This window comes from Emys orbicularis, chromosome 7 (genome assembly GCF_028017835.1).
Source record: "Emys orbicularis isolate rEmyOrb1 chromosome 7, rEmyOrb1.hap1, whole genome shotgun sequence".
Lineage (NCBI taxonomy): Eukaryota > Metazoa > Chordata > Testudines > Emydidae > Emys > Emys orbicularis.
The window spans coordinates 64336432-64362708 of NC_088689.1; the positions used below are offsets into that span (position 1 = coordinate 64336432).

Sequence of the window (26277 nt, forward strand, 5' to 3'; positions counted from 1 at the left end):
CATGGCGATCGGGGGAGGTCCCGGATGACTGGAAAAAGGCTAATGTAGTGCCCATCTTTAAAAAAGGGAAGAAGGAGGATCCGGGGAACTACAGGCCAGTCAGCCTCACCTCAGTCCCTGGAAAAATCATGGAGCAGGTCCTCAAGGAATCAATTATGAAACACTTAGAGGAGAGGAAAGTGATCAGGAACAGTCAGCATGGATTCACCAAGGGCAAGTCATGCCTGACTAACCTAATTGCCTTCTATGATGAGATAACTGGCTCTGTGGATGAGGGGAAAGCAGTGGATGTGTTATTCCTTGACTTTAGCAAAGCTTTTGATACGGTCTCCCACAGTATTCTTGCCGCCAAGTTAAAGAACTATGGGCTGGATGAATGGACTGTAAGGTGGATAGAAAGCTGGCTAGATCGTCGGGCTCAATGGGTAGTGATCAATGGCTCCATGTCTAGTTGGCAGCCGGTTTCAAGCGGAGTGCCCCAAGGGTCGGTCCTGGGGCCGGTTTTGTTTAATATCTTTATTAATGATCTGGAGGATGGTGTGGACTGCACTCTCAGCAAGTTTGCAGATGACACTAAACTGGGAGGCGTGGTAGGTAGACTAGAGGGTAGGTACACTAGAGGGTAGGGATCGGATACAGAGGGACCTAGACAAATTAGAGGATTGGGCCAAAAAAAACCTGATGAGGTTCAACAAGGACAAGTGCAGAGTCCTGCACTTAGGACGGAAGAATCCCATGCACTGCTACAGACTAGGGACCGAATGGCTGGGTAGCAGTTCTGCAGAAAAGGACCTAGGGGTCACAGTGGACGAGAAGCTGGATATGAGTCAACAGTGTGCTCTTGTTGCCAAGAAGGCTAACGGCATTTTGGGCTGTATAAGTAGGGGCATTGCCAGCAGATCGAGGAACATGATCGTTCCCCTTTATTCGACATTGGTGAGGCCTCATCTGGAATACTGTGTCCAGTTTTGGGCCCCACACTACAAGAAGGATGTGGAAAAATTGGAAAGAGTCCAGCGGAGGGCAACAAAAATGATTAGGGGTCTGGAGCACATGACTTATGAGGAGAGGCTGAGGGAACTGGGATTGTTTAGTCTCCAGAAGAGAAGAATGAGGGGGGATTTGATAGCTGCTTTCAACTACCTGAGGGGGGTTCAAAAAAGGATGGAGCTCGGCTGTTCTCAGTGGTGGCAGATGACAGAACAAGGAGCAATGGTCTCAAGTTGCAGTGGGGGAGGTCTAGGTTGGATATTAGGAAAAACTTTTTCACTAGGAGGGTGGTGAAGCACTGGAATGCGTTACCTAGGGAGGTGGTGGAGTCTCCTTCTTTGGAGGTTTTTAAGGCCCGGCTTGACAAAGCCCTGGCTGGGATGATTTAGTTGGGAATTGGTCCTGCTTTGAGCAGGGGGTTGGACTAGATGACCTCCTGAGGTCCCTTCCAACCCTGATATTCTATGATTCTATGATTCATACAGTAGAGTGTCCTGAACTCTGAAATAAATCCACCATCAAATCACCAAATGCATGATGGGGGAAATTTAGCCCTCAGTTAAATCCAGAGTAACTCCAATCAATAGAGTGCTACAGGTTTATACCAACATATCTGAGCCCAGAATTTGATCATATATGTCTGCATTATACTGTCTGGGCTTGTCTACCTTTAAAATGCTACAGCAGCATAGCTGTAGCAGTTCAGTGTAAGCACTGTTTATGCCCATTGGAGAGGTTCTCTCATTGGCATAGGTAATCCACTTCTGTAAGTGGCAGTAGCTAGGTTGAGGAAAGAATTTTTCCATCGACCTAGCACTTTTTACATGGGGACTTAGGTCAGCTTAACTATGCCGCTCAGGGGTGTGGCATAGTTTACACTGGTCACATCTTTGACCGATGTAGTTAAACCGACCTAATTTTCTGATGTAGACCAGGCCTCTGCCTGTGAACTGCAAGCTCCTGGTGGCAAGGATCATGTCTCCCTCTGTCTATACAGCACTGACCACACTCCATGCAAGATAAATAATAAATATAATAATGAATTACTAATGTCATCCTGCTTCACTGTGCATGAATGATAGTGACAGGAAAGTACATTTTTCTTGGTTTAGAATTCAGTTTATGATTTATGCTTCTTTTTGCTTTATCTCCCCCTTCCCTTATTGTTTTTTTTCCCCCAGACACGGAGTGAAGCAGCGATGACAGTTTTAAGTGGTCATGTGGTCGTTTGCATATTCGGGGATGCTAAGTCTGCATTGATTGGAGTAAGAAATCTAGTGATGCCATTACGAGCCAGCAACTTTCACTACCATGAACTCAAGCACATTGTGTTTGTGGGTTCACTTGAATATTTGAAAAGGGAATGGGAGACGCTACATAACTTCCCCAAGGTTTCAATCTTGCCTGTAAGTCCAAAACCACGATATTGATACTTTTTTTTTTTACTTAGACACCAACTGGACAGATTCATATTGACTTTGATCATAGGCTTTTACTTTTGTCTGTTTATAGGCCTCAGGACTTAGCCCTTCCCCTTTACTATATCTATGAAAACTGAGCCCTGAGAGACCTTATTAGAAGAAATTTGCAGCACTGTTCAGTCCCTTGTCAAGGATGAATTTCAGCTGCTATCAAATGTATTAGCTGCGTTATCTATTGAACATTCACTCTAGTGCCCTGCGTGTAGCCAGTTCTGATGTTGTGATTTTTCTGACAGAATGACAGTACTTACTTATGACATTATTTATGCCTGGAAAACCTTTGAAAACAATTTTTATTATTTGTCTATCTATCTATAACTGTAAAGGCTTGATACATGCTGGCCTGCTAGCTCTCTTGTATATAAGAGAATGATCATCGCATTTTCATTAAGAGCCCTTCCTTTTAAAAAGGGTTCACAGTTTGGTGGTAAGCATTTACTAAATACAGTGCGTGAAAACCTGGTCCCTTTAATAATAATGGTAAAACACCCATTGACTTCAGTGGGGTCAAGATTTCATCCTCTGAGTCCAAAATTCAAAGGGCCTGATTCTCCACTCTCTCATATCATCATTCACACTTGTGCAGTGAGTGCAGAATGCTACCTCCAGTGTAAGTGAATGATTAATTCCAGTTCAGTATGGTTTTACCACCCACGGGTGTAAATGACTTCACAAAGCACAAGCAATGGAGACTCAGGCCCTCGGTTTGATAGCAGAAGTGATGCTCTGTGCTTTACAAAAGTTCAGTAAAGCAAGCTTGGCTGTTGTATTGTTTCAGCTTTTGGAATTCTTTAATCCTTACTTACCAGAATAAAAAAGTAGAATACAAATTCACCGTTTCTTAGAATTTTTTTTTTTTTACTAACAAAAATGCAAAGCCCAGAAGCTCTCAGAGACCAGTGATACATTTAGCCTAATGTGGGTACGGATGACAGCATTTATTGAATGGAAAGGCAGCTTTGCCCAATATATGCTGCAATTCATGGTTACTCCAAAGCTAAGATTTGTTGTTAATCTTTGTTTCTGTTCTGCAATTGCTGTACAGCGACATGGCATAGTTCTGTATTTAGTGCCTCACAAATGGCTTCAAGATCAAATTTTCCCTGTGAAAGATTTTTTTCCCCCATAACTGCCAGCCCTGCAAATTCAGCCTGACATCTGAAAGTCAAGCCTCTTACCAGTAATAAAGATTCAGCAATCAGAACTTAGATGATAATATTCTTGATGATGTGTGAGAGAGCAGAATCCAGCTGTTACTACAGACCTATCCAATGTGAAATGTTATTTTTGTTAACAAAATAAGGAGATATTGTAAGGTTTTGATCCTTAGATCAAAAGACTCAAATTTTGCTCCCTTGTACATATGCTTTATGATTCGGTTTTGAATTACGTGATTACACACTACTTTTTTTTCTATGGGACCACTGCCTCATTTAGTATGAAGGATGGACACACGTTGGGCAGAATTAACGTTGCATGAAAACTTTAAATCAGGCATTTCCTAACTTTTGAGTGCCTGACTTTGCAATGTAAATAACGTTCTTCCAATGTATGTGTGGGAGGGGAGGGAAGATATGTAGTATGAATAAAGGACTGCAGCAGTAGGCCCATGTTCTTGTGTGAAAGCTCAGATAGTCGGCCTTGTGCCTGAAACTAGTACAGACACAAACATTGAATTAGTTTTCCTTTACAAGCTTCTTGGAGTTGTGCACTGGACTGTGACTTGGGCTCTGCAAACTAGGCACCATGCTTTTCACCAGGCTTAAAATTCAGTCATCTTGTTTCTCCTAGAAGACGCTGTGGCTATGATCTGCAGCAGGTTGCTGCTGATCTGCCTTGGAGAACCACCTCCCTTTGGGAGATGTTGGTGAGGGATTTGGGGGGAGATTTTCAAGGGCACAAACAGGAGTTGGGTGCCTAAATTCTATTGATTTTGAATGGAGTTGGGGCTCCTAACTGCCCTTTGTGCCATTCAAAATCTTCTTCTTGAAAATGCTCCATGGAGATCAACAGATATCATCCTTCCTGACTGTTCTGCATGAATGACCATGAGGTGAGGGGTTGGGGTCTTGTCACTCAGTGTTTAAGGAAGTTGGGGCTGGGCTCTGGGGACCCAGGGACACAACTCAGACAAAGGGAATGTTTAGTGTCTCCATCAGCATTAGGGTCTGTGGGTACCAATCTGTGGAAGCTGACTGAGCTGTGCCTGGCACACATATAAACCCACTTTTTATTGCACGGGGCTCTGAGTACTGCCCCTGGTACCTAGACATAGTACCTTTTGCCTTAAATAGTCCATATCTTAAGTTTCAGAGTAAGTATTGTCTTGTGTATAAAATGTAGCAGGTTAAGTGTTGTATCTTGGTTGCCTTAGTTATGAAAAAAAAAAAAACCCACTAACTACCACAACATTTCATTTTAAATACTGCATTCTCTGATAGGTAATTGTAGCTCCAGGAAATATTATATGAATTGTGCACATTAACTTAACATCCTGTTTCTGTTTCAAAGGGTTTAATCACATAACTTTAAATATCAGTGTGTTTTGTTGGTAGAAGCACCAAAAACATGTATTGGAAAGGATTAACCTTTCTTGTGTATTGCTCCAGGTAGTACACATTTTAGAAAAATAGCTTCATCTTGATTGCAGTTAGAATGTGTAGGACACACAAAGCTTTCCTGTTTAAATTGTTATTTTTTTTTTTGCCCGAGACCTGTATGACCTGATATTAGATAAACAGACATTTAGAACATACCCCTCATTATGTTCAGAAAGCCAGAGGTTGCCACATGATAGTGACTTAAATCAAGACAATTTCAAGTCACAGATGAGATGTAGAATGCTGGCATTATTCCTATTTCTTGTTTGTTAGTAATAGCTTGACTGAGTATTGAGACTGAACCTAAAATGCTGCCATCAGCACCAACTACCCTTTAGATTAGCACACATCTCCTATTCCCTGGCACATAGTTAGACCAGCTTAATGTCAGAGCATAAAGAAGATACTTGTTAAATAATTTCCCAAAGCTCCTTCTCAATCTTTAATTTGTTTTTCTTTTTTTCCCTCTCTCTCTCCCCCCTCCCCCTCTTTTTTTTCACTATGCCGAAGGGTACGCCATTAAGTCGGGCTGATTTAAGGGCTGTCAACATCAACCTCTGCGACATGTGCGTTATCCTGTCAGCCAATCAGAATAATATTGATGATGCTTCGCTGCAGGACAAGGAATGCATCTTGGCGTCACTCAACATCAAATCTATGCAGTTTGATGACAGCATTGGGGTCTTGCAGGCTAATTCCCAAGGTAAGGACTGCCCTATAATACTTCTCTGCCATGCCTACAGGGGACAGGACCTGGCAGGAAGAATATCCCTCACTCAGTAATTCAAAGAATCTTACATCAGCTTGCTTGACAGTTAAACCTGCTGATTGGTATGATGGCTTTTAAAGGGACAGTCACATAGTTTCCCTGCTGTATCACAAAGGAAATCTGGAGCAGTGGGGAATGAATGAACCAAGATTTTAATTTTTAAATGTGTTGATCTTTCCTTTTTTCTTTTTTTCCCTTTCATCGCTGATTGCTAAATCCACATGATTCTTGCTTTTTAGTTCCACCAAATAAAGTTGCATTGTTACACATGACATAGCCAGAGATGGCTTATGTTCACTCTGGATGCAAAGTGGCATGATGGCAAATGCTGGCTGACAGGGTTGTTAGCTGTGTACGCCAGACAAAAAATAGCCAAATGCCACACGGCAAAAAAGAAAAGGAAAAAAAAGACAATTTAAACAGAGGTTTCTTTACATTTTTTGTGCTTTCTTGCTCAAAAAGCCCCCCAGAATGAACTCAAAACTGATTTCTGCCCTTGGATTGGCAAGCACAGCTCCCATAAAGGCATGGAACAAATCCTACAGTCTTCACTGAAGTCTACGGGCCTGATTCATAAGTACCCCAAGGCCATTTTACACCAACTATGCTGGTAAGCAGGCCTAAGACACCCTATCTAATACCCTCAGTGTAGATCCAGCCATCTTTAGTCCCTGCAGAAGTGCAGGCAAGAGTGGCCTCTGTTAAACCTTTTAAAATGATGCAGTGAGTTATCCTGTAAGCACCAACCTTGTGCAGTACTTACCCTCGAGGTACACAAGAACTGAGATTAAGACTCATCCGTGCATAGAGAGCATGGCTGGAAGGAAGGCCTCTTGTGACCTCTCCTTGCTGCTCTGTACAGTTTAGCACAAAATCCATACTTGGGCTGAACTGTCAGCGAAGTTAATGCAGTTAAGCCTGAACAAGGAGTGCGGGATTAGGCCCCATAGGAGTGTCCCTCAAGAGCCTAATGACAGAATGAAAACCTAAAGCACATTGGTAAACTGATAGATTTAGAACCATGTTCTCAAATGGTGGGATTGTGAATGCTGGCACAAGAACCACTTGCTCATCTCAAATGTCATCAGCAGCAGTGGAGGAAGGAGTTCTGAATCAGATCCAAACCTTTGTAACTCCTTGTACATGGGCTAGCAAATATACCCTGTGTGAAAAAGTAATTACACTGTGGAACTCATTACCACAGGATATCACAGAGGCCAAGAATTTAGCACGATTCAGAGGGATTGGATATTTATATGGTTCACAAGCGGGGGAGATGAAATTTCATGCTCCAGAGTTTAAGCCAATCTCTAACTATTAGTCATTAGGATAAGACCTCCCTAGTGGGGCTGCCTGCTGTGGGGTTTCTTACACCTTTGTCCGAAACATCTGCTGCTGGCTGGGATATTGGACTAGCGGGACCACAGGTGTGATCTGGTATGGCAGTTCCTTCCAGAAGGTGTGCAAATAGTAATGGAGGGGACCAGTGTTTGTTTTGATGTATTTGTTTGTTTTTTAATGGTCATAGAGCAGATAGTTTTTCCCCTGTGATCTGGCCTCCTTCCATAGGCTGGTGCAGAAGGGAACAGTTTGGTTATAACACATGGCCCTCCCGAACAATGTGCTGATCAGGAGCAAACAGGGGAAATTTCTTCCCAGCCTTGTGCGCAAGACCGGGGGTTCACAATCTGGGACTTAAAGTGTAGACTCAATGGAAGCTTATCATAGCTCTCAGCTGGCACACACCTTTGTTTGCTGTGTGCATGAATCAGTCAGCATTCCCATCAAATGTTCCCTGGATCATGTAGCTCCTGAGCGACAACATCCAAAGGAACAGAAAATATCTGATCAGTCTGGTGCAGTCACAGACACATAACGTCACATGACACCAAGACAGGAAAAGGATATCCAGAGGGAAGAATCTGGGCAAGAGGGACCAGGCAAACTAGGAAAAACAATGTTCACCGGAGGCAAATCAACTGAAGATAGCTGCAGAGGAGAAATCAAACTAACACACAGCCATAGCTTTTTCGAATTTCCATCACTGCAAGCACAACAAACTTCCAATCAGTTAGCAACATCACAGTAACTCACTGGCCACTCACAGTGCCAGCTGTCCAGAAATAACCCATGCCACCCAGTGAAAACAGTAGAAAAGTGGCACAGTGACATGGAAGAAAGGACTATGCCCTGCCAAGAGTTCCTTGCAGGCAGTAGAAGACAACAAAGGTCCCAGGACCCCAAACATCACTGTTAACCAGCTTTTATCATTCTACAGCCCTTTAAACTCATCCGTGAATCCATCATTACCAACATCTGAGCCTGACGCTGCAATGGTAGCATTACTTCTCAGCATCTGGGGCTGTCGGGGAAGGCTTGCTTTCCTATCCCACTGAATGGTTTTTTTCATTTGTGGCTCATATAGATTATTGGGACATGTGGAAGCTCCATTTTTAAAATCAGGCCTCCTTTCTGATTGCACCCACAATCTAAATAGTTGTGTTTCATGCACGTCACCTTAGCTCCATGTTGCTATGCTTATTGTGCTTATGTGTATATTATTACATAAGCTAAGCAAGCTCACATCCTTATCCTTCTCTAATCATGCTTGGGTTTGTTTTATTTTTATTTTAAATTCTATCTCTCTCCCTGCTGTAAGAGACCCCCTCCGTTTTGGCTAGCCCTATTTAGGATGGCTAAACAGCAGAAGCCTCCCCGTTGTGTCCCAGCATTGAGGTTAGCAACAATCCCAGACCTTGTATTCTTTGCGTGGAAAGATTCTGCCAGTGTAGAGAGGAATTTTCCCTCCCAGCAGGAACCACAAAAGCCCCAAATAAGGGGATACAAAGTTGGCTTTTTCAGAACAGAACTTCAGCCACAGTGCCATGACCGCGAGTCAGAAATGGTGGAGTGGGGTCATAGTCTAACCCTTCTTGGCACCATTCAGTGGAGGAGGAGTGGATTATGCTGTCTTTTATAAAAGGCTTGGGGGAGTTCGCACTGCAGCACACACTCCCCAGTGCCCCTGGACACATTCTTCAGGCAAAGATCCATGTGCATTTTAAACACGTGGCAGGTTTATACAGCTTTTCCATGGAAGCAGACTTTTCTATGCATGCTGACTGCAGAATTTGGCCAATGACTTATTCCTCTGGCAACATATTTTAGGAAGGGTGAGAGGGGGTATTTTAAAAGCAAACTACTGGGTTGGAAAACAGTTACCGTCTCAGTGGGTTGCACCATTTACGTATCTACAACTTCTGAATTGGTTACATTGCTTTCAACACAGGAGGTTTTCTTGAAAGATCTTGAATACTATGGCTAGGTTGTCAGACACAATTAGATCAATAGGTGGCATAAACTTTGCAGGGAATTGTATCCAATGTGACATTTTGCCTATGAGATGCAGTTTTAATGTAGAGTAGGCACAACTACGGTGACAATTATATAAAGCAGGTGATCCAGCTTCTGCTGGTCAGCAAACAGTATAACAACCACTTTGCGGCTCCTTGTTGGCAACGAAGTGCCTTTATTTATAGTGAGTTGTCACTAGTTTTGCTTAAACATTCGTGTATTATTTAACACACTCATTTATCCAGGAAAACATTTCAATTCACATCAGCCTGTACAACCCCTCATCATTGCCAAACTGGACTTTTCTAGTTCTGAATATATGGTGTTTGAATTCATACCCAAATAAAGATTACCTTTGATACAGTATTGAAGAGGGAAGAGATAGCTACATATGGATTAGGCGTCCCAATTTTTGACCAGGGAATTTACTTATTAGTTTTTGCAATGCTGTTTAAATAGCATCTGGGGTGTTGCCATGTAATCAGTACAATTCTGTGGTTAATGTTAAGTGCAATCTCACATGCAAAGCTGATGTATAATTTATGCTTGTCCCATCTAAAAAGAAAACAATATAGCAATAATTTCATTGATAGGTTTTTCTATGAGCAAAGAATGCCACCTGTTTGTTCATGTGAGGTTTTCCCACCACCTCTGACCCCTAGCTCTCCCCCTTCACACAACGACCTTTTCTTTTTAAGTTCTTGGCCTCCCAGAGATTTATTGGAGCAAATATGTTCTGTCTAGGGTGAAGGAGCTTTTGTGACCCAGAAAGAGAACTGAATGTGGTATGCGAGTATCTATCATGTCTTCAGTACATTATTTAAGACATATTTGTATGCAAATACTGCTCAAGTTTAGTGCGGTGTGAATGCTGAGGTACCCACTGCCATTGCAAGTAGTCTTTTTTCTGACAGCAGTGTCACTAGAATAAATGTTCATGAGTGGACTTTCAATTTTTTTTTTAATTGACAAAGCTTACAGTTAAATGTTCCCAGGCTTTGAACTTAACCAGGAAGTCTTTAAACAGCGTGACTAAAAAATCAGCTTAAAAAGGGGGCAGAGGATATTTAATAATTGTTTGTGCATGTAACGTGTGAATAAATGTAAACACATACTCTATAATCTCAATATTATATATGTGATGGTCCTTGGCCCTCAAATTCAGATCTGGACTCAGGCACAAACTTCCCAAAGTTTCTGGGTATTTTGGATCCAGAGTTATATTTGGGCTTAACTTTTGTAGCACCATCGATAAGTAAGGTTGCCCAACTCTTCTCATTACAAAGACCCTGTTCTGAGCTGCTTATAACTTTGCCAAGCTTTAATCATTTGGGCAGAAATCACCTATGCCAGGTGTCTGCCTGAGGCTGAACTGCTTTGGAAAGTTTCAGCGAAAACTATTTAACTGCTTCTGAGAACAAGGTGAGGGGAAAAAATATGCTGATGACATTTTCTAGCACCTTCATGCTTTGAAGCAAGAATATAAAAATTGGTAGGGCATGGATGTGTGCGGATCTTGTGAAAATCTGCCCAAATTTGGCCAAGTTATAAGCCTTTTAGAAATGTCAGTTTACACATGCTCAGTAGACTTCTTAGCGTTTAGCAGCTAAAATATCCAAAGATTCCATCCTCACTGAACATGCTGCATCCCCTCACAGTCCCTACATGTGCTACACTCACTGAAGATTCCATCCTCACTGCAAGACTGCATATGTGCTATCCCCACAGAGTGACTGTGCATGCTCAATTCCCTTCACCTCTCCTATGTGTGACAGCACTGCATATGCACCATACCCACTCATTGACTGAGCACCCTTCAACTCAGGGCTAGAGGGGCAAAGCCAGGCTTTCCCTGTAATCACTGCTTCTGGTTGCTTTGGACAGGGGGTGCTGGGAGCCTGTTTCTCCTGTGGTCTCAATTTCTGGGTGCACCCCCACAAAGAAGCCTATGAAACGGGTGTTGCAGAGCCAGCTACGATAGCCCTGTGCCAGCCAGGGCTTCCCCCACAGTGAGACAACTCCTCAACTAGCTACCATTTAAGCCAAAATTACAGTCACTCTTCAGAGCTGAGGTGCATTCAACTAAACCAAAGGCAGACCACATAAGACCTGTCTTTTTATAAATGGGGCTTCAGTTACGAAGGGATTATATGTTTAATATACATTTTATCTGAAGCCTCATATATCCAATAAAGCTCTATGTGACCTGTTTGGTTTAGCTCGATGGCATTCTAATGTATGCTACAATTTGTATTGCAAAGGTTCAAGTTATTCCTATGGATACTTGCACACTTATTTAGTGTCATTTTTCCATAGCAGCTTATCTAGGAGTGTGGTGGTTCTCCAGCATTTAAAGTCTTCAAGCTAGATCTTTGTTTTTGGGGGGAGAAAGGGGAGTTATAAACAGATGGTTTCAGTAGAGGCCATGAAGGCCTGCTCAGGTAATTGAAGATTCCATTCTTCCCCTGATTCAGTGCTTAATTTGTGCCATGGCTTGCCAAACCTGAGCCCCAGCACCTCTAGGCTTGGCAGTTCATAGCCATGGCACCTCTAGGCTTGCTGCATCAATTATGAATGTAAAAAAAATTGTTTGAACCACAACACCTAATTCTTTGAGCTCCGGCACCTTTTTTATTACAAATGAAGCACTGCTCTGATTTGCCTGACTGGTTCTGGTCTGCTTCCTTAAAGTTTCTGACCACATGCCATTGGGCTTCCCCTGTGGTTTGAGTTCCTAGTGTGCTTATATCAGTGTTCTTTTGCCCAGTTCTCACTGCTGCAAATGCTGGGGTAATGTGGCCCACTTGTGTATATTGGTTTTTATTGCAGGACCATCCTCAAGAACCAAGGATGTTTGTGAGCTTCCTAGGACTTCCCCTTAACTAGAGTCAGACTAAAATTCATCATTCCCAGGAAGGGTTTGGTCCATCTCAGAGATGGTCTTTTGAACTCTGGGGTGGGGAAGAAGAGGGTCAGATAATGGAGGAGGTTCCTGGGGCATCATCTCCCCTAATTGCTTCTTCCTCCTTTCCTCTCTGTGTAACAACTGTGAAAGTGCAATTGACTGCTGCTGTATATTGGCCCATCACTTTGATATTTAGGGCTCTAGCCGATTTTGGACTGCTGCATATTTATCCTCCTACATATCTTCCTGTGACATTGAGTGCTCTAAATCTGGTTTTACCAGATTGCATGCTTCTTCTGAGCAACTGAAAGATTGTCCTTTGCTTTTCCTTGTACCCAGTACAGCATTTTAAATGGCCATTTCCTCAGTGAGGAGAGTAAGTGATCGCCAAGCCCTGTTTGTAGATTTGTCTCCTAGGTTATTTCACAAAGCTAATATTGTGCTACACCCAGATCCTAAATCCTGAACATGCTATTGGATTTACAGCTAATCCAGTCTACATCATTGCCAGTTTTCCTCTAAGCCTCACATTATGCCAGAGGAGGCTACACTGCATTGTCTGACTGTCAAAGATGCCTTCCCCTACTATTTGAATATCCTTTTAAGAAATCACCATGGCTGTTTCTGGCCCTTTAGGAAAAGCCCAAGGGAATAGTGATCTCTGGTTATCCACATGTTAATCCAAATGGCCCAGACATTTTCCAAATGGCCCAAAACCTATATGCAAACCTGTTATAAATGAGCCCAAATGCCAAGGCCAGGAGGGCTTAAAGTATATCCCACTAGAGAAGCAGCTGCCTCTATGGCTTCCCTTCAAAATGTCTCAATTGCTAAAATGAATAAAGCTGTGAGTTCACATTTAGAAAGCATTATTCTCTCAGCACACAGACTCATCCTATGCCTGATTTGGGACAGCAGTGGCCCAGTCATTATCTGACTAACTCCTCCTGTTGACTGCTTGTTAGTCTCCATAAATGGAGCTGTGCAGAGGTACTTCCATGATGGAGAAAGAAGTTCCTCATATGTATTGCTTTCGCAGATCCCTGCTGACTCTCACTCCATCCCCCTTTATTCACAGTGTCTTTATTTTATAGATAAATATTTTGTAGAAAGGACCATGAAAAATTCGATCCATGATGAATGTGCATGCACCCCAAACAGTCATACTGCTTCCAAACCTCCAGGGTGCATGACTCTTAAAGTGTGGATCTCCACTGGCAATGTATTGCAATAACTCCAGTAACCCTGGTTTCTCCTCCCTCTGTTCCCCACTCTCCCTCCCTCCCCCCAGGAATATTTATCGAGTGCTCCCACACAGCATTTCACTTTCACAATATTTTCCTTTTGAAATTTCACATGGTGGGAATTTCACTTGTTGTTTTACCAACCAGACAAACCAAGCTGAACACAGAATATTTGTCTTCAGTTGTAACTAAAACTGTTATTTGGCTTCCTTCCCAAAAACCAGGAAGACAATTATACTTAACTGTTTAGAGATTTATAAATGCTGTACTAGAGTAGCCTCTGGGTAGTAACTTAAGATACTTGGCCCAATAATTTTCTTTTATTGGTTAGTGATTTAGGTCTTATTTTGACTCCTATATAATAAGAGCAGCACATTTCATTAAAACCGCTTACTAAACAATAAAGAAAAGCCAGCTTATGGCTCCAAGCAGGTCTAAAGTACTGAAAGGAAAGCTATACAATAGCATTTCTTCCATGGATATTACAAGACAGATAACTGTAGCAGTGCAGATGTATTTCAGCATAGCAATCATTGCAGCTGTTTTCTGAATGACTTCAACTTATGAGAATTTTCCCTAGGAACAGTATTTCACCACATGAGAGATCTTTGTAAGGCCTCCATTTACAATCCTGGTAATGGATCCTCAAACAAAAAAGAATCAAGGAAAAAAATAAAGTAAAGAGGAGGGAACTCCTGAGTAATATGTTTCTCATTCATCATGGAAATGATGGGGGGGAAATCATACAAAATTGAGTAAATATATTCAAAAAATTTACACGTGCTTTACAATGTAGCAGATTACACAGGTTAAAATAACTTTGAATAGGAAAAGCTTAAGGTTTTGATCTAGTTCTTTTTGAAGTTAGTGGTGTTTTCACCATCAATTTCCATGGAAGCAGGAGCAGGATCTGATTGAGAGGACAGAAATACAGCTTGGAGTTGTTTGTTAGTCACTGAGTTAGATTTCACTAGATTTGTTTCACAATGACTAGATACAGTAGTTGTAAAATTACTGCCCCCTTTTGGGGCCCAATCTTGCACCCTGTATGCAGGAAAACTCCCATTAAAACTAACATCAGGTTAAAGTTATATCCCATTGGTAATTAGTGTTTTCTTTTTTCTACTACACATCAATGATTGTTGATCTTTTTTTATCCCAGAATTGTTAAATGAAAATCATCTACAGTATTACCAGTATTAGAAGTGAGAAAATGTCTTTACTTATCCCTTCAACATTGTCTAAAAATACTTGGTCAGTAAAGGTTCTCTATCAGTTCCAAGCATTGCAATGGTGAATATGTAACACTTGCATGCAATGTTGAATTGCAATATGTTGGATATGTTTCTGAGAAGGTCAAAAAACAAATGGTTGGGAATTAATTTGTATCATCAATATTTATAGAAGATGCTTTTTTGCTGCATGTTGAATATTGCTACTTTCTTGTATTGTGTCTTAGTTTAATGTTGTGAAGTACAGAATAGCCAAACATATAAGACAAACACAAGACATCCTTCAGAACCTATAACACTGATAATCAGCATATCAAGTTTGCCATGGGAACTTTGTATATAACAACCAAATTCCATTCCCCACACAAAGTAAGGGGGACCTGTGCAACTAATCGGGGAATGGAATTTCCCCCTTAACCAATAGCCAGTGTATACAGCAGCTGAATTTTATCTATAATAGAAGCTGCAGCCCTCTATGGACCTTGATTGTTCACGTATCCACCAGCCATGTTCACTCACCAGCATGCCCCAAAGCCAGATATATCCACCCTATGGTGCTCTGCAGAGAGCAACTATGAAGCAGAGCGAGTGCTTCAGGGCATGCAGGAATGTGGATTAACTCTAGATAGCCTCTCTGTGGTTTCCACATACAATCAAAGGTGAAAAGTTAAAAAAAAAAACCCCTGAGAACATGACATCTGATCAGCCCTGAGAATCTATTTTTAAATACCTGGGTTTCAATGTTAATAAAGCAATTTTATTACTCAGTTCCAAAGATGAGAAAAAGTCACCTCTGGCCAGTTTTAAAAATAATTCTGTAGTTTTTGCGAGGGATTGCTGGATGCAGCTGGTTCTTATAATGTCTGTTGAGTAGACTCTGCAGTCATAAACGTGATGAAGTTAGTGTGAAAGTTCATGATATAAAAAGATCAATGATGTTTATTGTGCAGAAGTACCGTAAACCACTGGCTACAAATCTGATCCATCCTAAACCTAGAATTGACCTTTACTTTAGGGTGAGGGAAATGGTTACTCTTAGAAGGGTTTGTGATTTCCTACTGGGCAAAGTTTTTTTAATTTCCAAGAGTTTAGATATCTATCATCCTTTCCTATGTCTAATAACCATAGACATGTGGATAAGGGGTGTGTATAAATGAATCTCTCTTTTGGATGGCACATATACGAATACATCTAAAATGTAAGAGTGGAATATTCGAAAGGGCTCGTCTGTAGCCCAACTATGTTCCCATTCAAGCCAACAGGAGTTGTACCATTGACTTCAGTGGGAGAACAGTTAGGCCAAAGCTGAACACTTCTGAATCTCACATTAAAATGTCAACTATTTATTATGTATTCAGATTTATCCCACATTATAGAAAAGTGCACTTATCCCAGGTAGAGGGAATATAAAAACAAACGAATAAAGTAACCAAACACTAAAATGCTTGGGATCAATTTTCAAAAGGCCCTAAGTGAGTTAGGAACCTTTATCCCATTTTCAAAAGTGACTTACACACTTAAAAGCTTGGTCTCGTTGAAAGTCATAAGTGCTTAAGGTCTCTTGAAAAATGGGAGTTAGGCTCCTAAATCACTCAGGCCATTTTGAAAATTATATCCATAACCAAAACCAGAATGTCCCTATACCCTTACTGGCAAAAATGCTAGGATCACACATGAATGATTCTAGGCACTTTAATTCGAGGATCGTGCCTAGTTAAGAACATTCTTGCATTGCATATTTCATGGCTGATCCTGGAACATTTGCTGCCATGGATGTCTTCCCTTTTCCTTAAGGCATCCCAAAACACTCTGACAGGGATCTCCTGCTGAGTTTACTGATTAATCCCGCACTGGCCAGCTGAAGTTGGGCTGAGGTTGGGTTTTTTTCAATAGTCAATTGGCAGTTCCTTTTTGACAAACATATCACAAGTCTTGAGCTGGGCATCCTCAATGAAATAAAATGTGAGGGGTGCTCAAAATTTCTCAGCACTACCCCACTTCAGCACTTTGCTCACATAATACTATTCAGGTTCCAGGGCTTCTAAATAGCAATAAAATAACAGAGCATTAACTGCCTACAAGACAAAAGTAAAAATAAGCCCAGATAGTTTTGGCATCGTCCTTATTCTAGATGGTGAGTTGGTTGGCTATTATTATTTTATTTATTTATAGTAAAGACTGCAGCTGGGATCAGGGCCCCATCGTGCTAGGCATTGAATACACACATAGTAAGAGAGAGCATTTGCCCTGAAGCATTTACCAGTCTAAGGCCCCAGTCCTACCAAGACTTAAGTATGGGTTTAAATTTACACACGAGTGATCCCATTGACTTCAGTGGAACTAGTCAAATGTGTGAAGTTAAACATGTGCAAGTCTTTGCAAGATTTGGGGCCTAAACTGATAAGACAGACAAAGTGTGGAAGGAGGCTATACATTCAGCCAGGCTAACTTCCTGCTTTATAGCCATTTTCTTTTTTCAAACAGGATGTCCTGGTCCTCCAGCCCTACAAGGAACCCTAGGGAGGAGGGAAGTTTCCATCCAGGACCCTTATCCCTTCTTTATACTTTCCCCGCAGCTTGCACTCTAGTATATTGGTGCCTGAACTCAGGTACCCTGAGAACTGTTTCATGCCTTCTGTAAATATTTCCTTGGAGAGAAAGGCGGGGGGGGGAAATGTAGATCAGGAAGTTTTCGATCCTGCTGGTGTGTTGGGGGAAGGAGGGAGGGATATGTTACATTGACACCCTTTCATTGCCTGTATTTGAGGAATGCAGCTAAATCCTGGCCCAAATGCCTTCTAACTTTCACAGCCACCACATCGCTTCCCCTAGTTTCAGACTCCTTCTGCTAGGTCTATAGGAAGATAAAACCGGACAAAGGAGGTAAATAATACAGTACGTGAAATGTGATTTCACACTTAAACTATAAACATGATTAATAGTCCCAGGACCATTATAAATTCACTGTGGCTCACTTACTATTATTATTTCTTGTTCAAAGTCTCCAAAACAAGCCCCATATTATGCAAGGGTAGGTGTGTTTGCATGCTTGCGCAGGCGCATTACTGATGCTGAGAAATAAAAAAATGAAAATAAAAACCTCTCTTTTTATGAGCATTAATTATACACCAGGCAAGGAAGCAATTGCCTCTGTGTTATGAAATATTAAATCAAAATGCTTCCTGCTCCCAGATGTCCTAGAGATAAATACAGCAGTATTTTGAAGCCCCACTTGGAGCTGTTTTGCCTGCAAATTTATAGTTTTGTGTCCATTTTCAGAAAACCCTGTTTTATGTGAAGAATAGCACTCTTGGTAGTTTTTAAGGAGCAAACTCCTCTGGAGTTGCCTATGTAGGCAACAACTCTTATGTAGATTGCACACAAGGGATCTGAAGTTGAAAGGCTCCTTTAAGATGACAAATGGGTTGAAAGTGTTATTGTCTTTGATTGCATGCTTTACATCATCCGTATGTAGGAATAAGAGGGCTATACTTTATCTTTAGCCATTTTATAAATATTTAAGTCCTTATAGTTGCCTAAAGATATTAAAGCATATTTTAGAGTAGCTGGAATATAAATATTATATATAGCACAAGGTACCAAAGTAGTTTAATGAATTCATAATTTTCTGTTCACTTTTATTGGAATGTGTTTTATGTTCTAAAAGTTCCATTTAAAGAATAAGATACTATTCTGCTCATGGACAACATATGAACTAACAGTAAATGTCATTAGGGCTGCTTTAAATGAAGATTATGAGGCTTCAATTAGCAGGAAGAAAGGGAGTATTGGCATTAGGGTGTATTTGCTTTCCTCATGTTTCAACAAAAAATAAATATCTTTTTTGAATAAACAATTTTGTTGTTTAAATTTTAAATAGTTTCCAAAACTGGAAGTTTTGTATTAGGTAGTTTTTGTTGTTTTTGCACTGTCCCTATATTTGTAAAAGCTGCTTATTTTCAGGGGGAGAGACCTATTTAGATCCAATTATGTAGGAGCATTTCTGTTTAAACTGGCAATTAACTTTCCAAAATAGTCCTGTATCACCAATCTTTTTGGTCACATTAAAACCCTTTAAAGGCAGTATTGTTCAGCTCTGTAAATACAAATGTATGCTCTGGGCATACCTGTGAATATTTTGAATTTCCAGTGAAATATAAAGAGTTTCTCTTTAATATTTCACAAAGTTTCTCTAGTTCCCAGTGGGAGTCCTTGCTGGGTAATGCTTGCTAATTACCAACAACAAAACTAGACATACAAAGCTGGTAAATTACCTGACCCCTTACATTTTAATGAGACAACAAGGATTTCATGAAGTTATGTTGTTTCAGTGGTTAATGGTGTCAGCAATGTTGTAATTGTAGGTTGAGGCACATTAGCTGAACAACCACATGTAGGAAGGGTTTCTCTCGCCAGGCCCTTTGGAGAATAGAACCGTATTATCATTAAGCCTATGTCATTTGCATGCTGCTAATCTCTTACTTTATTATCCTGTGTATCCATTGTCTTTCTTTAATTGCTCTTTAAATTAAAATTAAAAATAGTTCCAATGCCCACGATGGTAGTGATATCTTGATTATGAAGATAACTTCAAGAAAATGAAACATATAGATAATATAATACAGGATTACGAGATAGTTATGTGCAGTCCCTCATGAGCCTCATAAGCATAATTTTGGTATCTTTCCTTGCTTTGGCACATATTGTTTGTTTAATAAATGGTTATTTATATCCATTGGAGCAATTGTTTTAGAAAAGTACAGTGTCACTGTTATACTTGTCTTTAGTTTGGAAGGCTGAAGAGAGACTAACTTAGTTAGTGCCACATCAAGGACAGTCCATCCAATCCATTAAATATCCATAGGCAATCAAAAGACTTTAATCCAGTCATCTGTCCTTTTAATTCTTTGGTCTGTTATCCAGTGTTGGGAGTGAATCATAATACCTGCTATTTGGCTGTAGAACTTCCACTGAACCTTAATAAGTTCAGTGCAAACCCTTTGAAAGAGGGGACATTTTTTCCAAAGGTCTTATTTGAATTAACCAAGTTTACAATGATCAAATGTCACTAGGAACCAGAGACAAGGTTTGGCTTGCAAGAACCACAATTTGAACTAATGGCAATATTGGAAAAAGCCATGTGATTTGACCATGCTGATTTTTACAGCAAAATATGGTTTGAATCTGAATTTCATTGGTAAGCAGCCACCTCAAAATGTTTATAGCTAATGTTCATTAAAAAAAAAAAAACCTTTGATGAACAAATCATAGATAAGAAAGAACGATCCAATGAGCCATTGCAGATTTGTGTATGCAGACTGAACGCAAACCAAAGCTCAACCTGTATTTGCAAATCAACTTCTTTTGTGCTTTGAATCAAGCATTTTCCAGAGCTCAGTATTCTTGCAAACCAAAACTGAAATCAATTCCTATACCGTTATAAAACAGCTTCTTTAAAGCAGTAGGAGGAATGGAGTGTGCTGTTGATTCGTATTTCTGGGTATCTGATTATTCTTATTCAACTTAATCTGGTATTATTGCTGTTAATGGAAATTTTGCTTTTGAATTCAGTTGGTCCAGAATTAATCTAATTGTTTTTATATGTAATTTATACAGTGCCATTGGTATACCTGAACCTTTACAGACATACTACCTGGCTCTGAAGAGCTTACACTTTGATTTAGACCTTACACAAGTGCAAAGTAGAGATGGATTGTTTCATTTAGGCATTCTTGTTGATTCTAGGTTTGGCTGTTTTGATTTGTTGTTTTTAACTTTTTATGTAACATTAAATAATTCAGTGTTTTCTGGTGTCAGCAGGGGAGCATGACTGGAGGTTAGTGATGAAAGGCAAGAGAGTATACATGTGTTTGACAGACAAAACTTAACAGCATGTATTTTCTTTACATTTTATTTTTGGTGAGCCCCTACCCACACACAGTAGCAGAGATAGTATCAACAACAGCATGCCCTTCTCACATGGGTTGATGCGCCCATAGGGGTTGACTGGCTCCATTATGTTTGAGCAGCAGCTAATAGGGCTTGGAAGAATTACAGGGCCCACAGAGAAAATGTGTTGAAGTAAAAATACCACTAGATGATCAACACGCCTAAAAGAAAATAAGCAACTTCAACAGAGACAATCAGATATATAGAAATGAAAGAGAGACGACAAACCCACTGGTATTTTGGCTATGGAGCCTTTCTCAAGCATTTGAGATGGGAATGGAGTTTTTCTTTAATTAATTTATTTTTTGCATCCAACACCTTAGGCATATATGCCATCAAGGAATAAACTTTCAAAAGAGAGGTGCACTCTGAGTACAATATTGGGAGTCGGGAACTCCTTGGTTCTATTACCAACTCTTACCATGACTTTCTCTGTGGCCTAGGGCAAGTCACAAACTGCAGGCAAAGGTAGCCAGGAAACTTTAAAAAGAACAAGTTATGGGGAAAAAAATTGACTGAAATCAGTCAAAGTTGATCATTGTAATTAAGGTTTTATCAGATATTCTTTGTAACAAATATTGTATCCATTCAGAAAATGACTGTAAAATGATCCTATACTAGAACCATCTGATATTTTAAATCATAAGCTAAGTATTCAAAAAACTATCTATCTACATTGGAAGAGGTCAAAGATTTGTGAAGTGCTCCTGTTCCTGTTTCCTTCTAAAAAGAGGTCCTTCTGTAAAGAGTAACTTTGGCCTGGTGAGAAGTAACTTTGGCCATGTCAAAATCATTGTTGAATTGACATATGTAATTTTTCCTCATTTTGAAATCAATTCTCAACAGAGCCTTTAAACTAAATTTTATTTAAACTGATCTGCTTCTTAGAGGAAGAATTAAATCAAACATTTCTGTGATATGTGACTATAATTTACCAAATTGCCTATTTTTAAATGTGTGTAGGGAAGTAGATAAACCTCAGATACCATTAAAACCCTATTTTGTTCCCCTGTTTACACCCTCATTGCACAGACATGCGTACATGGACACACACACACACTTTAAGTTTCACAAAAATCCCATCAGCTTCATCACTTAGGTACAATTTTACCACAAAATCTGATCAAAGATTCCAGAATTATGACATTATTTGTAATTATGCCATTGCTAAAAATTGAGCTTTAACAGTCCTAAAGACAGTTCTGAAGTTTTCATTTTTCAGTATTTTTGTAGCAGAAAATGAGAGAGAGAGAGAGAGAGAGAGAGACTACTTTACTGGATTCCCCTTACTTATTTCTTGTGCCCAGAACCTAAATTTGTTTGATTAAAGACTAATTTTAAAAGTTATGAATTTTTAAATTTGTAACAGTGCTATCGAATGTAGGCAAAGTAGGCTTTAGTGAGCTTAGTATAGGACCAAGGTCTGCTGGAAACCTAAAATTTAGTTAAAGAAAAACATGTCTCTAGCCATTTTCTTTGTGCAAATAGATTTCACAATGTAACTTGATTGTAAGGTGACATGCGAATAAGGAAGAAGAGCATTGCCACCCAAAGGATCACATGGGGGATGTGTGGAATGAACCTCCTGAGGCTCACCGGGGGTTCTCTCCCACAGACCTGAGTGTGGCGGCAGGAAGGAAAGGGAAGGGGTGCCTTTCTGAACTTCTTATCCAAGCCTAGTTCTAACCTAGTCCCTTGTCCATGCAGAGCTGCTGACTAGAGCTGGTTGGAAATTTTTCAGCTAAAAGTTGTTGTTTTTTGTCAGAAAATGGCAGTTCATCAAAATCAAAACTTTTCCTGGGAACATATATTTCAACAAAACTTTAGTTGGGAGGGTGTCTTGGGTCCAGGATGGAATTTCTGGTGGTGGAAGAAAGGGGGCACCGGCCTAGAATAACCAATAGCCCACGGGTTAGGATACTCACCTGGGAGACAGGAGGCCCAGGTTCAGGTCCCTACTCCGAATCAAGCAGAGCAGGAACCTGAAGCTGGGTGTCCCCCATCCAGGTGAGTGCCCTAGCCCCTAGGCCGTTGGCTATTCTGGGGTGGCACAAGCTCACTGTCTCTGAATTTTTTCAAAAGGTCTTGGTTTCATTTCATTGCAGAATGGAAACAGATTTTGAAACCTCAACATTTTTTGTGAAATGGAATTCTTATTTTCTGGCCAGCCCTACTCCTGACGTCCTGTTATGAGCCACAAAAGGATAACTTCCCTCTGACAAACCACAGGAAGTTTTTTTCGGTGGAAAAGGCAAGGAAGCACTATTCATAGATTCATAGATTCACAGATTCTAGGACTGGAAGGGACCTCGAGAGGTCATCGAGTCCAGTCCCCTGCCCGCATGGCAGGACCAAATACTGTCTAGACCATCCCTGATAGACATTTATCTAACCTACTCTTAAATATCTCCAGAGATGGAGATTCCACAACCTCCCTAGGCAATTTATTCCAGTGTTTAACCACCCTGACAGTTAGGAACTTTTTCCTAATGTCCAACCTAGACCTCCCTTGCTGCAGTTTAAGCCCATTGCTTCTTGTTCTATCCTTAGAGGCTAAGGTGAACAAGTTTTCTCCCTCCTCCTTATGTTTTAGATACCTGAAAACTGCTATCATGTCCCCTCTCAGTCTTCTCTTTTCCAAACTAAACAAACCCAATTCTTTCAGCCTTCCTTCATAGGTCATGTTCTCAAGACCTTTAATCATTCTTGTTGCTCTTCTCTGGACCCTTTCCAATTTCTCCACATCTTTCTTGAAATGCGGTGCCCAGAACTGGACACACTACTCCAGCTGAGGCCTAACCAGAGCAGAGTCGAGCGGAAGAATGACTTCTCGTGTCTTGCTCACAACACACCTGTTAATACATCCCAGAATCATGTTTGCTTTTTTTGCAACAGCATCACACTGTTGACTCATATTTAGCTTGTGGTCCACTATAACCCCTAGATCCCTTTCTGCCATACTCCTTCCTAGACAGTCTCTTCCCATTCTGTATGTGTGAAACTGATTTTTTCAGTTTCAGATTTTTATTCCTGAGTGCTCCCCTCTCTACCTGGATGCCGCTGGATACCACAGCTCCCTTGCCCCCTACCAAGACACTTGCTGTCTCCACATTACTCAATAGGCCTGCTGCCCTCCATCTCCTATTGCCTGTCCCACCAAAGACCTGGGGTAAAATCCCAGCCACATTTATGTCAATGGGAGTTTTGTCATTAACTTCAGGGGACCAGGATTTAATCCCTGATGACTTGAAAAGGGGCTCTCAGGAAGAAGGAAAGTGCTAACATGTCCCTTGCAGCACCATCCAACAAAGAGCTTGATAAACCATAGGAGGTTCTTTGGGGGAAAAGAAGGAGAAGTGCTAGTGCATTCCCCTCAGCCTTTTGCTCCTGCAACCCAAACTGGCTCCTGGGTGCGTCCCTCTGCTCTTGGCAGCCCCCTATCAAATCTTTGGGTCTCTGGTGTGGGAAGTAATAATGGGAGCAAATTTCTGGAGAAGGGATATGGGGGTATGAGAACTTCCATGGGAACAGGCCTCTGTCTGAGAGTCGTGAGAGGATAGGCACTCCGAAGCTACCCGGGGTGCAGCAGGAGAAGGAAAAGGGGAAGGTCTAGCATTTGCCAAGCTTCTCCACCCAAGACACCACCTGTGCTTCATCACAGGGGACTTTCACTGGTGTCTACCACAGAAAGTTCATCTGCTTTGGAAGTCAAGGAAGCACTGCTTCTCTCCACCTTCTGTGCAGCACTGAGCTGCTTCTCAACCCCCCCGCCCCACTCTCCCACATACCCCCTCCCAATATCGTGGGGCTAGCATGGGGACCCAAACTTAAAGCTCTACAAGAGCAAGGGGGTTGGAGGTCTCCTACAAACCAAATGATTGGAGAGATTGTAAGACACCTCACAAGTCTCTCAGAATTAGGCAGGGGGTTGATAGGTCTGCAAGAGATGTGCATTAGCGAGCCTTTCCTCCCACCCACTTCAGAAGGGACAAGAAGGCTCCATGTCCATCCCTTGCCAAGCTTCCTTCACTCCCTAGTCCCAAGGGAGTTCCAACACCAAAGAACTCCATTAAGGAGCAGTTAAAGTTGCAGGCACAGATCATTAATTTGAGTGCTTATTACTACTCAAGAACGTTAGAGTTTAAAACAGCAGCCTTGCCCAGAAAAAACAAAGAAACAAAGTTAAGATTGCACTTTTCAAATGAGGCTCCCCAAATACCCTTTTCTCTACCCCCAGAGTGAAGCAGTTCAAAAATCAGAAATTCTCACTCCCTTATCTGGCCATGACCAAGTTTGATGTGATCAATGAACACAAAACCCAGAATGCCTTCATTCTAATCATAGAATGTTTGTGCCATTTTATGTCCTTCTTCACACCCAGGGATTGGGTCAGCATACCTATGGCGCTGAGGGGTGTGAATTTTTCACACCTCTGAGCACTGTAGCTATGTCAGCCTAACTTTTAAGCATAGACCAGGCCTAAGTTTCACAAGACACAGAGCTAGTATGCTTCCAAATCACATGTGCCCAGATCACAGAATTACAGCACTTACAAGAAAGGAACAAATGTTAGTGTGGTGACAAAGCAACACGTTTGGTATTAGAGCTATGAACACCATGTATGAAACAAATGTTTTAAACTATCTTGTGGTGCACATTTCCCAATACGCTATCTGCAGAAGGGGAAACATAAAGGCTTACATATCTCTGAAGGTACAGTTTAAGGTGGTTTGGCTGGCTTGTTTGAGAAGTGCAGCCTTAACTCTGAATTCCCCAGCTTTCTAACATGTAAGGACTTTTCTTTTTCTTTTCTTTTTTTAACTCCCCAATTCTTGAAAGGTAATATGCCCTCAAAGCACTGATATGTGCCTGCAGCCTTAACATATGTTTTGCATGTGGGATGGAGGATTAGCTAGATAAGGGCTACGTAGATTAAATTTGGGATTTACTTTTTTCTTCAGCTGTGTTTGAGTTATGCCAATAACATGCTGTAAAAGTGTTGGATTTTGTTTTATATTTTTTCACCCTCCAAAAATTCAAAAATGGCTGGAGGAATTTTCTCAAACTTAAAAAGAGAGTGAGAGAGAGAAATTTGTGAGCTGTGGTCTAAGGACAGTTGGTTTGGTTTGTTTGTTTAAATGAAAAATGTGAAAAAATAGTTAAAATAAAATCTTAGTGTAATCTTAATTGTAACTTTCTATATAGATATATACAAACAAATATGTATAATTATTTAATTTGACACTCTGGGCACATGTCTTCATCTTACATAATTAAAATAGCTATTTACAGCTGTGTATCTTATACACACCGACACACTTATATGTGTTTATAATTATTTGTATAGTGGCAACAATATGCATGGTGTGAAGACAAAGAGTGAAATCCTAACCCCACTAAAGTCCATGGCAAAACTCCAAAGGTCTTTGCCCCCCTGGTCCAGCCAACTCTGAAACTCCAGGGTGGGAATGCAAATGGTTAGAGATATAATCAAGATGCTGGAGAAATCTCATTCCTTCAGGCACCAGATAATAATTCTACATTTGCCCTATCAAAAATCCAATTCCATTCAGCCAGACTAACTCCATGATGCCTTTTACATTTCTGGGCTACAAGTTACAGCTATCTTTACAAGTAATTAGGCTTTGAAATGAAAGCTTAAATGATAGAAAAACAGAAAAATCCGCAGGAAAACAATAAGTCTGCATTTATTTATATGGCCTCCGTCATGCATCCAACCTAGATTTCCAGGA

The 26277-nt window shown here is 40.8% G+C and overlaps 1 protein-coding gene across 11 annotated transcripts in view; it reads left to right on the plus strand.

The window, feature by feature from the left end:
• KCNMA1 (potassium calcium-activated channel subfamily M alpha 1) overlaps positions 1 to 26277 on the plus strand; it is an 898072-nt gene that overhangs the window by 825576 nt on the left and 46219 nt on the right. For all 11 annotated transcript variants that reach the window (XM_065407332.1, XM_065407334.1, XM_065407336.1 and 8 more), the window contains 2 exons: positions 2172 to 2396; positions 5582 to 5774. In XM_065407332.1, coding sequence (XP_065263404.1) covers positions 2172 to 2396; positions 5582 to 5774 — 418 coding nt within the window. The remainder of the gene's footprint in view (positions 1 to 2171; positions 2397 to 5581; positions 5775 to 26277) is intronic.